Below are 13,374 nucleotides of genomic sequence, written 5' to 3'. Positions count from 1 at the left end.
GCGGGCCGCATAGGAACGCCCACTACACGGTACCACAACCAATCACGCGACAGATGCAAAATTCAGTTGTCCAATCTTCACGCAGTGGGCGTCTCTAAACGGTGGCGTCCTCACGTTGCAGCAATGTGTCAAGCGCTGTGGAGTAGCTGGTGATTTACCGGACGGAAAGGCAATTACAACGAGATACGGTTAGAACGGCCCGAAGGTCGATTTGAACAACATCGTCTTGTCGTGGGTGAAACACGCGCCGATTGGAAAAGGTAAATATTGTTGTAAAATATCCAAAAATTAATGTGCGGGGTGTCGTTAGCACTTCGGCTAACTACTTTCTCTAACCACCTCGCCCGCTGCATCCGCCATAGTGGATGTAAACAATTGGAATGTCATCTTTGTTCTTTAGTCTCATTGTACTGTTAGACTGTGTGAAGTCTTGTAATATTAATTATTGATTCATATTCAACCAACGATACGCGTGTTGGCATCTGTGTAAAGCTAATAAGGTAGCTTAACCACACGTCTGCCTTTGCACGTCGTCGCGGGCTGTAGCAAGTAATGGAGTAATTTTAAAAGAGCCACATTGCTTACGTTGCACCGAAATAAGGCCATTACAGACATCCGCAATTGTGTTAATCAGATTTCAATGTGATGCCATACGCTTTTTTGAAAGATGTCCACTTTTCTCTTGCTTAGGAAAATCCCTAATGTTTGGTAAAGTCATGTAAACCTCAATGTGCCATCATCTCATTTACACTTCGATCAGATGTGTGGCGAAACAACAACTATGTCTACGATTGGTGCCCAGTAGATAATGTGTCGCCGTGTTTATGTTTTCGGTGTAGTAAATGTTGTGAAGTGAAGTAATTCCGTTCTCTCTTTAAGTTTCCTTTAAGCTTTGTGGTGGTTATCGAGGTTACTGGGTTCATGTGAGGAGTGGGCGGCGAACCGGCAAATTAGTGTCATGTTCGTTTGCAGAAGGAGCTTGTTTTGCGCTGTTAAGTGTCGTTTTTCCCCCCAGTAGAGGGCAGCAAATCAGTCAAGCAGCATGCGTGTTTGTGTGTATTGGCTCTCAAATGGTCCGTTCATTACTGTAGTGTAGGTAAGGTTCACGACACTGAAGTGGGGACTTATAGATGATTGAAGCTCCATAGGCTTGTCTGTAAGGTTGGTTTGCTTGTGCTCACAGGTCAGCCACTATACTTCACTGTATTTGAAGTATAGTGGCTCTTCTTTATGAATTAATTTAGTGTTGGTACAGATTGTACTGTAACTAGTATTCTTAACTATTGGACTCATTATTTGCAGCTTTTTTTACCCCCCCTAATCATGTGGTTTCTGGTATGAAGGTATGGCAAACCACAACATCTAATAACCACCAATCTAAGAAATCAACCATCATTGAAAGAGATCCCTGATAAAACTCGTGCGCTATACTAAAATCGTGAATGAGTGTGAAAAGTCCAGCTGTTGCACAGATGGTCCTCCATACATTGTTGTTGCACCTTTGTTTCAATAATCCACTTAAATGGTTCTGGGGATGTTTATCCTGCTTTTGGTTGTGCATACACACCGAGGCTGATGGGATTTAATCCACTAAAGGGTTAATTGCAAGACTGAAATGTTTCTTTAAGGGTGTATCAGTATTGGAGATAACAAGATGGACTCCCTTCTTGCTTTTCATCTCAGCAGATGCGTTCCCCTACTATTGACTTTGATAATATTAATGAGAAATTAGTGATGTGATGACATAAACTGATACTCCTAATAATTAGGAACTGTGCACCTAATCCAGGAGAAACTCATTGGGTTTGTCTGGGTGTATGAAGCACTGTCTGCTTGCTCCATTTTGGTTCTTGCCATTTTCTGCTCATTCACTCCCGTCAAGTTGGCTTGGGGTATCTTTTCCCTTCGGTCATTTTCCAGGCAAGTATTGGAAAAAAACACAGGGGTTAATCCCAACAGACCCCTATCATAAGACTGCAGACAGTGAGCAGAGACAAATTGTACTTATCACTTAGATAGACTTAGACTTGTGTAGACTCTTTTTTCCAGTTTGAAATAAACCATCAGCTTGCCAAAATATGTTCTCTTTGTGCTGTGGTGCTGGCTTCACAGTTTATGTTGGCCGTGGCCTTGGAAAGACTTGGACAGGCTTTTCGGCGCAGTTCTGGTTGTGGTAAATTCTTGGTTTGCTTGCAGTGCCACGTTCAAACACAAATGACTTGAAAGCAAAATGGTTACTGTCCTTCCAGGTTCTATACTTTCATCTCTGAACTTTTCTAGGAAGTGGAAAGATAGTGCAAAGTACACTCAGCACTTGGACCCAAACCTTGCCTTATCAGGTCAGCTCTCAAGTAAATACTATTATTGTTGTTTGATGTTCCAAACCGAATGAATTGGTTATGTAGTATTGCAGTGATAACCTTATCAGCAGTGGAGGCTCACTCTGTCTGCTGGTATCAGTGATTATGCAATCAAGTATTACATTTTGTTATTATTGCTTTTATAACTGACATTTGGCAGTTATAAAAGCAATAGAATAGAGTTGTGCCTCGTCTTTGCAGTAATAGTGGATGAAATGTTGCCGAGCATATAAATTGTGGATGATGGGGTGAGTCAGAAAGATGTGACTGGGTTGGATGGGGAGACAGCCAATAGAATAACATAACAGGAAGACCAATTGCGTGTTCAGTTATTTGTGAAGAATCTTGTTTAAAGCAACAAACAAAACATTTATGTTATGGCACAGGAGACCGTTTGCCATTGTCAAATCATTTCTTATCACACGTCTTTGGGTTAAGACGAAGGTAATGACACATCCCAGAGCCTGTGTAAGTAAAAATAGAGGGGAGCTCATTCAGGGCACGTTGGTGTGTGTATAGTCCAATAGTCATATATAATGTCTCCAGGCACTTACAACCTAAAAACAGCAGACTCCTTAGATGAGGAGGAAAAACAGCCCATACACAATGTTTTCCATTCTTTCATTTAATCTCGACCTACTAGATAACAGATACAAGAAAAATCCTATTTTGCCATAATAAGCTTCAGGACATTACATAATTCACTCAGTTTTGATCCCTGACCTAAAATCTTTTTTAGACCTGCTCTATGTTTTGACTGTCCTGCTTACACGCAGCAGTCGTCAGTGGTTCACAGCAGAAAGGGACTGATTTGTTTTTGGGTCAAGTAAGCAGCTGAGTACTAGTCAAGCTAATTTAAGCTTCTGTCACTTCCAGCTCATTCTGATATAAATCTATTGTACATCTGTGAGGCTGTTTGCAGGGGAAGAAAAACGTGAAATATGTTTAATCCAATGGTGCTTGCTGACACTCTGCACCATCTCCTTTGCTTGTAATCTTACAGTGATAGTGACAGACCCTCGCATCTATACTGATTCACCCTCACCGTTTGGAATGCAGTCCCTCCCTTGAACATATGAAGAATCCTACTGGCCACCATAATTGGATGAAATTCTATTGAGCTGCGACTAAAGCGTTGAGATGCCTGGTGCTGACAGCGGTCCAGATGTGGAGGAGCCTGCGTTACCGCCGCCAACGGGAGAAGCCGGAGCGGTCGAAGCGACGGCGTTCTCAGCCCAGCAGGAAGGAGAGGTGCAGTCGGAGCACCTCGGGGGAGAGGAGAGTGGAGCTTCAGGTGGAGAAGCAGGGCAGGAGGATGAGGAGATGACTAGTGCATCCCATGACCTCTCCTCCTCAGCCAATCACAGCCCTGGTAGTGCTACAGGATCCACCTCAATCTCCACAAAGAGGTAATTCAATATACTGCGTCTTTCCTTGTCAACTGACCTCATACCAAGATATTTCATGCTGGAAGGGGACCTGGTTGAATTCCCTAAAATCAAACCAAATAATTTATTCACCCGTGTGAGTTTGTGAGAGAGAGGCTAAATGTATTTTTATGAATACTCTGTGTGTAGCAGTGATAATGCAAATCGTGGGAAAGATCAGGCCCACAAAGAGGTGAAGGTCACGGTGGCTGAGATGAAGAAGAGACTCCCCTCCGAAAAGCGCATCCGCAGCAAAGCCAGCACGGTGGAGGCCTTACAGTATGCACTCAACTGTGTCAAACAAGTGCAAGGTAGCCCGGCCACACACTCGCTTGGTGCACACAAACGGAAACACGCACGGCTGCAAGTAGTTGTTGACATCACGTGTGTTTGTGTCGTCCCCTGTAGCCAATAGCGAGTACTACAAACTGCTGATGCAGAACGGCCATGACGAGAGGAGAGACGCCACCATTTGCACCGTGGAAGAATTGGACAGAGTCATCTCGGAACACACCCTGAAAAACACGGTATTCAAACATACACACACGGCCAAAACACACTTGCATACATCCATTTATATGTGCAAGTGTCATCATTGCTATTTGCCTGACACCTTGGTTGGGTGTGTGTTTGCGTGCTTATTGCTCTTGCGTGTGTGTGACTATCTTGGTTGTGTGTTTCTGTGTGTGTGCTTGTACTTGTCTCTGTGTGTAGGATTCGTTCGTGGTGGTGTTTTCCCTGTCGAGCGGCCGCGTCCTGTACGCATCGGAGCAAGCTCACAACAGCCTTTCCTGCAAGAGGAAGTTCCTGGAGTCGGCCAAGTTTGTGGAGCTGCTTTATCACCAAGATGTCAACGTGTTCTACTCACACACAGCACAGCCACACCTGCCGCCGTGGAGCAACTCCCACAAAGGTGTGTTAGCCCCAGGATTGCTTTATTCTAGATAAGAGTTTCACTTTTATTCAGTGAATGTGGTTGGCTTTAGTTTATTTTACTTTAATGGGTTTATTCCTTGTTTTGCAACTTTCGCGGGCTGTAAACAAATCAGTGGGAGCATTCATAAAAATTCTTCATTTTGTTTTTATCATACCCATAAATACCATTAATCTATTCTGAAACATTTCACATATTTTTATTTAGTACTTTATTTTCAGTTGAAAACACAATTCCATTCCATTTATAGTCTTTCTTTCTTTAAGTTTACAGTATATTTGAGTTTTAACAAATGCGTTCGTTCTGTTTTTACAGCGGGCGTTCTGTTTGAAAGTGCCCAGGTCAAGTCTTTCTTCTGCAGAATCAGGTTGGTCTTGATACAGTGTCTTAATTCTGTAAAATGTCTTTGCTGTATACATCCTTTTATGATTTGTCTGGGAAAATGGGATGTCCAAAGAGAAATGCATATTCAAGGATCAGTCGACTAGTTACCAATCTTTGTCAATCGAGGATTTGTTAATTCTACATGGGAGAAAACTTCAGTGAGGGGTCTTGCCGCCTGTATTTGTCAGTTATATTTCTTAATCAGAACTTTTGAGATGCTATACATTACTGCATGGTCACAGTGGGATTCCCATATGTGCACTCAGGGGTGGGAAAGACCGTGAGGGTGAGATGCGCTACAATCCTTTCCGCATCACTCCGTACATGCTGAACGTGCAAGGAACGGGAAGCCGTGGCGTGGACGAGAAGCCGTGCTGCTTGGCACTGGCTAAACGCATCATCTCTGGATATGAAGGTACAAAACTGGCACCACAAAACACACACAACACCAGCAGCCTTTTTATAAAACGATCTCAGTTTTATTCATCTGATTTATAATTGCTTAGACGCACTCCTCATCTATTTCCTCCTGTAACATTTCTGTGAATGTCTTTATTTGTTTTGTTATGCACTCATGAAGCACCTCGGATCCCATTGGACAAACGCATCTTCACCACCACACACTCCCCTGGCTCTGTGTTCCTCGAAGTGGATGAAAGGTTAACACACACACACACATGCACGCACATGCACGCACCAACCAAATAGACCATAAGCTTCATGTGGCCTTCAACGTGTGTTGAACAAAAAAACTTTGTGATGATTCACAGGGCTGTACCGTTGCTAGGATACCTGCCTCAGGATCTGATTGGCACATCGCTGTTGACTTGCATCCACCCAGAGGACCGGACCCTCATGCTGTCTATGCATCGGAAGGGTAAGTGTGTGAGAGGGGCAAGGGGGGGCAAACATGAAGAGAGAACTATTAAGGATGTTCTTCTCCATTGGACTATTTAGGCCTCTTTACAGTATATTTATTAAACTACACATAAGCTTGCCCGGTAGATATTAGGCTGCTCGCCACAGATTGCAGCGCGATCTTTAAAAATGCCTTTGTATATAATTTTACTTTGTTAAAAACATTAAATCTATCACGAACATCAAGTCTTAATGTCATCTAGTCAAAGTTTATTTGAATTTGGCCAGTACAGCACTGCAGTTGAAAGGTCATCATTGTTTTCTTGACTGTATACATCTTCCATAGTTTTTTGCTGTTGTTCTTATGCTTTTCCTCTCGTCATGTGTAGTGCTGAAGTATGCCGGTCAGCCTCCGTTCGAGCACTCGCCAGTACGCTTGCGCTGTCAGAATGGAGACTACATCACTTTGGACACCAGCTGGTCCAGCTTCATCAACCCTTGGAGCAGAAAGGTTGCTTTCATAATTGGACGGCACAAAGTCAGGACGTAAGGGACACACACTCAGAAAAAGAAAGAAATAACTTGTTTTGTCCATTGGGGCTTCCTGTGTGCTCATGTGAGAGGCTGTGTAAGATGGTGAAAGCACCCACTACCTTTTGCAAACTCCACCTGTTTGCTGTGGGAGCAATGCTGTTGCCAAGAGACTTACTGAATAGAGTATTTCATTCTGGTACTTGCTTGTATATGGTTGTACTAAGCACTGGAAAGGAGTTGCTCACACTAAAGTGATTACTGCTTTGCTTGCTCTGTGCAAAAAAAAAAAAAAAGCTCTGTCATTCCAGTCCCTTTCACAGACGAACATGAGGCTGTGATAGAGGCGCCCCCCCTCAAATGTTCTTTTCTGAGAGAAAACATGTAATGATGTTGTTCTGACATCCCTGTGCTGTGATCACTCTGCAGGAGTCCACTGAATGAGGATGTTTTTGCCTCTCGGTCTAAAGAGGATTTTCCAGTCACTTATGAAGAGATGAAAGATCTGCAGGGGAAGATCTATAAGCTCTTCCTGCAGGTGAAAATTGTTTGAATTTTGAATTTTAAATTTTGATATTTTTTGTTGATGCAACCTTAGCATTTAGTATTTGTTATGCTCTGTACTATTTACTAAACAACACATTGATTTTTATATTAATACCGATATCAAGAAAATGAACATTCTTCAGTCTACATAGATGCAACTACAGTACGTACATACACATACATATCCATACATAAATAGAATACTTTACATTTACATGGTAGATGTCTAGCTCCAGTGACACTGATTAAGAGTCTCACACACCTGTGCATGCTATTACCTGTTTATTTAGTTTGGTGTCCCAGTAGCCTAATATCTCTCTGACTTTTCTTCACAGCCTGTCCATAACAATGGTTCTAGTGGTTACGGCAGTTTAGGAAGTAACGGCTCCCATGAGCACTACATCAGCGTAGCTTCCTCCAGCGACAGCAATGGCAACATGTGGGAGGATTCACACCGGGAACCGGTGAGACAGCACTGCCATGTCACTGTAGCACTATTCAATAACACTGTTAGCAAGGTTAATCGTGTTGATACTTACATCGTGTGCGTTCTCATGCTTACAGATGACTCTGCAGCGGATCTGTGCTGATGTAAACAGAGTGAAGAGTTGGGGCCAGCAGGCCTATCTGGACTCCAGGCATAAAATGACTCCTCTCAGCAAACCTGCCACAGGTAGCATAGACCCAGGACATTACATACCACAAGTCATATTATAAACAGTCCTCACAACATTATTGGTACAGACTTCAGTTTTATACAAGCTAATTTCCAAACTGCCTGTTATTCTCTCAGCACCTCTGCCCCCCAGAGCCTCCCACACTGAGGCCAGAGATCATGAAGAAGGCAGGAAGCCAACACACATTCCCCCCTATCAACAGATTAACTGTGTGGACAACATCATCAGGTGTGCTATGGCAGCATCATGTCACTGTTACATCCTTTCATCTTGTGTTTCGAATCATCACTCCTGCAATACTAGTCATTGCGTTTCGTTACATGTGTGCATGTGTGTGTATGTTTTAGGTTTTTGGAGAATTGCACAGGTCCTGTCCTTAAACGCAAGAGTAAATCCCATTCACTGGCCAACTCCTCCTCTTCATCATCTTCCTCGGAAGACGACAAGCCAGCTGGAGCCACAGACACAGTTCAGGCTACCTCAAATGGTATTAAACACACACCCCTCTCATTTTCTGATACCCTTAGCTAGTGTTTTTCATTCTGTCGACCTGTCGCTCTGTAATAATTTGGTAAACATTAATGTTGATATTTTGCTCCCAACACTGTTTTTCTATGTCCAGTGGTGGTGTTGGACAGTCGGGTGTCGGTGGGTCCTTCGGCAGCAGCAGTAGTTGGAGCACCTCTGACGGACATCACCATGTCCACCAAGGCCATGAGTGTGGTCTCTGTCACCAGCCAGTGCTCCTATAGCAGCACCATCGTCCATGTGCCACAGCCTGAGTCAGGTACAGCATGCCAAACAGACCGGCGCTCCATCTGTGTGCCTGATTCTGAGATCTGTTCAAGATGCTGTTTTGTAACTGAGTAGTCACATCTTCATAACCTACAAGCGGTCTGACCGTTCAGCTGCAATTATGTCATATATGTAAATATAGGAAAGCTTGCGATATCCCTTCTTTCTTTTTGATGCTGATCAGGAAAGATGTGTAATCGTCTGTCTGTGTAAAGTGAAAACAAATCTCATCCCCGCTCTTTCCTCAATGCCCTGCCACAGAGGCAACAGCACTTGAGGATGTGCCGATGGGCAGTGAGCTGGCCGATCCTGCTCCAACCCCCGTCCGTCCAGCCCCAAGCCCAGCCACAGAGGAACGACGGTTCATAGGTCTCACCAAGGAGGTGCTGTCGGCTCACACCCAGAAGGAGGAGCAGGAGTATGTGGACCGATTCCGCCATCGTATCCTCCAGAGTCCCTACAGTTCCCACCTGCATCTGGACAACATTTCTGTGGCTCACTCCCACCACCCAGGTATTTGTGTGTACTGTATGCATGGTGCTGTATTGTGAACCATTACATTTTGTGAATCCAGAATTGAAAAGGCACATATGTACATTTGATCAAACTGATTATATGTCCATCCCACCACAGGTGACTACATTAGGCGCCCATTAAGCACTGGTGGGTTGAACCGCTCTCGGAAAGGAAAGCCCAGACACAAGCGCCCTAAACCCCAAGGTTCCTCCGATAGCTATGCCTCCCCAGCAGGTCCCCCTCGCCGTGTCCCTGACTCCTCTTGGCCCTCTTCAGAGTCCTCTCAACTGCAGATAGGGGCCCCCTTCAATCAAACAGCTCCACTCCAGGCTCCATACTTCCACATGATGGCAACCCAGCCTGGCACGGAGCAACAGCCAAGACCACAGCAGCTCCCTGGAGAGAGTCCCATGGTGTTGCAGCAGCCACTAGACCAATCCCAACTGAACCATAACTTCAACATCATGCAGGCTCAGGACTTGCCAGGCCTGCAGCCAGTTCAGATGGATTCCTTTCAGAATCTGCAGGGTACCCAGAACTTTCAAAACATCCAGAACTATCAAAACATTCAGAACCTTCAAAACATTCAGAACCTTCAAAACATGCAGCCAATGGCCCCAGGCCAGAGCATCAACCCCTACATGACACCTGTCATGGCCATAATTCTGCCCAACTACCCAGCATTTGCCCCAGCTTACCCGCCCATTTTCCCACCCATTCCCTCTATGCTGCCCCAAGAACCATTTGCTACGTCGGGCTTTGCACCTGGCAATGGCTCTTTCCCTCAGCCTCACTTCCAGGTCCAGCCCAGCCTTCACCCTCAGAGCTCCCCCAGCCCCCTGTTTTGCTCACCCAGAGCAAACTCCTCTGGAGGGGAAGAGGAGGAAACGGCTGAGCCCCGTGCTTTGTTCACCAGCTCTCGCTCAAGTTCTCCGCTTCAGCTCAACCTGCTGCAGGAGGAGCTGCCTAAACCAAGCGAAGGGCACAGCAGCGCCAGGCACAACCACGCTGAGAGCCTCCATGATCAACATGCCACAGCCGTGAGTTAGCTGTTAGCTGTTAGCTGTTAGCTGTTAGCTGTTAGCTGTTAGCTGTTAGCTGGCTCACAGTGGTGTTATTGTCATGTGAAATTATTTATGCACAACCCTCATTTAGTATCAATCCAGTAAACGATGATCCTATGTTCTGTCTGTGATACCTTTACTCTGGACAGGGTAATGCCCCGAGGGAGTCTGGGAACCATGATAACCAATCTACATCCAGTGAGCTGCTTGACCTACTGCTGCAGGAAGATGCAAGGTCAGGGACCGGTTCCAATGCCTCAGGTTCAGGGGAGTCTAGAGGCTCCCTGGGATCTGGCTCTGGCTCAAATGGCACCTCAACCTCGCACACCGGTGAGAAGGAAAACACACGTGCATGTACCACACTCCCCCTGAATCTGAAGCGTACTGTTGTTGGTTCTTCCCTTATTAAAAGCAGAATTTCTCTTGGGCTTAAGAATCAAGAGTGAAATGTTTTTGCATTCAGTGTGTTTTGACTCTATATAAAGATATCTGTCCAAAGTCATTTCTTTTCAAAGTAAAGAAACCTCAATGTGCAACATGACTTCCTCATATTGTCCATTAATGATTTAATCGAAGCGTCAGTAGAACAGGTAACAACAGAGCCAAAGGTCGCAATCAACAGTGGGCAGAAGAGTCTAATGCTTAACTCCGGCTGGGTTACAGGCAGCAGCAACAGCAGCAAATACTTTGCCAGCAATGACTCATCAGACACATCACGCAAAGCCCGCAAGAGCCAGGAGGCGGCAGCAGAGCACCAACACGGCTTCGACACAAGAGTGGAGAACTCGCTGTGGCTCCAGCCCACGCCCGAGTGTGTCATGATGACATACCAGATCCACACCAGGTACACACAACCACACCCTGAACCTGACTCTTTCCACCCTATTGATTTTGGAGAGCACTCCTGTAACTCTCTGTGTGCCGTGTGCTTGCGTTCCCCAGGGACCAGCATGAGGTGTTGGCAGAAGACAGGGAGAAGCTGCGTGTGCTTCAGCCTCTCCAGCCCATGTTCACCCAGGAGCAGAAAGAGGAGCTGGCTCATGTCCACCCCTGGATCCAACAACATGCCATCCCACAGGAGATAAACATCGAGGTAGGGGAACCCACACTGCAAAAAAAAAAAAATACCTCTTTCTGCTCATCTGAATGAGGATTTAAAGCTGTTTTTTGTGTCTCAGGGTTGCTTAGGCTGCAGTTCTGGAGCAGGCGTGGCCCATTCCCCTCATCCTGCCCCAGAGAGCTCGTCCCCTCTGGAAAGGCCTAAGCAGGAATCCTGTCCAATGTTGGACACTTGAGAGACCTGGAACCCAAGACCGCATCCATTGTATCACAGCTAAAGAAATCTTTGAGAATTCCCACCATGCATTTCTTCTGACCAATCTAAAGGAGCAGCTCCTTTTAGACTTTGAAGTTTGACACGCATGTAAAGGTTTGACCAGAGCCCACTAAACGAATGATGCGTGAAGGAGGGGCATTGTCTGTGGCAGGTTTCTCTCAGACTTATGTGACTGCCTGTATTGGACCATAAACATTATACCTCGCTATATGTTTTGTTTATAGCACCTGTTGGGTTGGAGTAATGTACTGAGCAGAACTTCTGGCACTATGAGCCACGTGATGCTCAGTCTGTGACCAAGATTGTTCCATGGATACGTCAGGTCAAGTCACCTTTACTTCTATAGGCCTATACTACACTTAATGCCCCTGAACATGAGCATTGTGTACATGTACATTGAGTATGGAAAGTATTTAGACCCCTTCCATACTATACATTTTAAATGTTATAACCTTATGCTGAAATCTTTTAAAGTCATGTTTTTACACGTCTATCTACTCCCAGTATCCTATGATGACAAAGCAAAAACAGAATGTGAAAAAAGATTCCGCCTTGTTTGGAGTGGACATGATCCATAGGCACACAAACACACACACACACACACACACACGTACGTCTGTAATAAGCTCACAATGCATTTTAGAGCCAAAACCAAGCCATAAGGTCAAAGAAATGGTCGGTAGAGCTCCGTGACGGGATTGTGTCAAGGCATAGAGATGAGGCTACGTCAAAAGTAAGTGGTCTCCATCATTCTTAAATGGAAGACATCTGGCACTAAGACTCATTCCTGAGCTGGCCACCAGACCAAACTAAGCAATGGGGGGAGATGGTGCTTGGTTAGAGAGGTGACCAAGAAGCTGACGGTTAGTCTGGCTGAGCTCCACAGCTCATGTTTGTGTTGTTCAGCAGCAGGGTCCAGGAGACGAGACAGAGTCGACAGTAAAGCTCAGTGCAGCAAAATACCAAGATATTCTCAGTGAAAACCTGCAACAGAGCGCTCAGGACCGAAGATTCACCCTCCAACAGGACAACCACCTGAAGCACACGGCCAAGACGAGGCAAGACTGGCTAAGGGACAACTCTGTGAATGTCCTTGGACTGCCCAGTCAGAGCCCAGACTCTATCCCAATCAAGCATCTGTGAAGACACGTGAAAATACAGTAGCTGTCCGTCGACTGTGCCCATCCAACGTCCAGGTGTTCACTCCTCGTCACATCAGACAAGAGAAGACTGGAGGCGGCTTCAACTGAGCACCAAGGGTCTGAATGTAAATGAGGTTTTTGTTTTTTAATAAAGAAGCCAAAATGTAAAAAAGTTCCCCTTTGTCGTTATGGTTTATTGATTGTACATTGATCAACGACACTATAAAGTGTGAAATGGGAGAGGTCTGGATGTTTTCCGTACACGCTGTAGGTCCAGTAGAAGACAGGAAGGAGGTGGACAGAATACCAAGACAGTGCTGGCCCTTCCTCAGTGAGATGGAATGCAGGTTATACAGTGTGTGTGTGTGTGTGTGTGTGTCCAACAACACACGGTAATCTCCTTCATTAATTTACACTGCACCATGGTTGACACACAGTAGGGTCTTCAGTAGACATTAAGACTAAGGAACCTTTTTTTGTAATGTTTAAATTCTGAACTTGTATGTATATTGTTATTGAAGTGTATTCCTGTATTCCAAAGGTGGATCATACTTCTTGTCACCTATTCTGCTGTCCTGACTCACCAGCAACAGCAAACTCTAACTAACTAACTAAATTGAAAGCACTTAAGCATTCAAGTCAAACCCACAATGCTCTTAAACTACATCTCATTTAATTTAGTTTAATTTAGTGTGTTTTTAATTTAATTTAAGTATTCACCAAGCTGCTGTTTGTACATGTTGTTTTATGTTGTTTTATATGTTGTCTTCTGTTGTCTTTTTCTATATGTTACACAATGCACCC

The 13,374-nt window shown here is 44.9% G+C and overlaps 1 protein-coding gene across 2 annotated transcripts; it reads left to right on the top strand.

Annotated features, from left to right (window-relative positions):
- Window positions 1-105: 105 nt before the first annotated feature.
- On the top strand, window positions 106-12,745 carry per3 (period circadian clock 3). 2 transcript variants are annotated; one of them, XM_076156438.1, is made up of 22 exons: window positions 106-260; window positions 3,364-3,769; window positions 3,941-4,098; window positions 4,196-4,314; window positions 4,502-4,700; window positions 5,037-5,088; window positions 5,372-5,520; window positions 5,686-5,764; window positions 5,876-5,982; window positions 6,353-6,509; window positions 6,924-7,032; window positions 7,376-7,504; window positions 7,605-7,713; window positions 7,834-7,945; window positions 8,065-8,204; window positions 8,340-8,504; window positions 8,774-9,025; window positions 9,146-10,068; window positions 10,242-10,422; window positions 10,756-10,936; window positions 11,035-11,185; window positions 11,271-12,745. In XM_076156438.1, the coding sequence occupies exons 2-22, from the start codon at window positions 3,501-3,503 to the stop codon at window positions 11,385-11,387; spliced, it is 3,858 nt and encodes a 1,285-aa protein (XP_076012553.1). In that variant the 5' UTR covers window positions 106-260; window positions 3,364-3,500; the 3' UTR covers window positions 11,388-12,745. The 2 variants fall into 2 exon arrangements, with proteins under 2 accessions (XP_076012553.1, XP_076012551.1); XM_076156436.1 differs by having other exon boundaries at window positions 3,938-4,098.
- The last annotated feature ends 629 nt before the right edge of the window (window positions 12,746-13,374 follow it).

This window comes from Genypterus blacodes, unplaced genomic scaffold (assembly GCF_046128005.1).
Source record: "Genypterus blacodes isolate CSIRO-AG114 ecotype Tasmania unplaced genomic scaffold, CSIRO-AGI_Gbla_v1 ptg000070l_1, whole genome shotgun sequence".
In the NCBI taxonomy this organism is placed as follows: Eukaryota; Metazoa; Chordata; class Actinopteri; order Ophidiiformes; family Ophidiidae; genus Genypterus; species Genypterus blacodes.
This window is presented reverse-complemented; position numbering and strand designations above follow the sequence as displayed.

Excerpts from the sequence above, each read along its gene's own strand:
- per3 (XM_076156436.1), top strand. The coding sequence starts at position 3,501 with ATGCCTGGTGCTGACAGCGGTCCAGATGTGGAGGAGCCTGCGTTACCG. Across the intron at positions 5,765-5,875 it reads TTCCTCGAAGTGGATGAAAG|GGCTGTACCGTTGCTAGGAT; the intron begins GTTAACACACAC and ends GATGATTCACAG. Across the intron at positions 8,205-8,339 it reads AGTTCAGGCTACCTCAAATG|TGGTGGTGTTGGACAGTCGG; the intron begins GTATTAAACACA and ends TTCTATGTCCAG.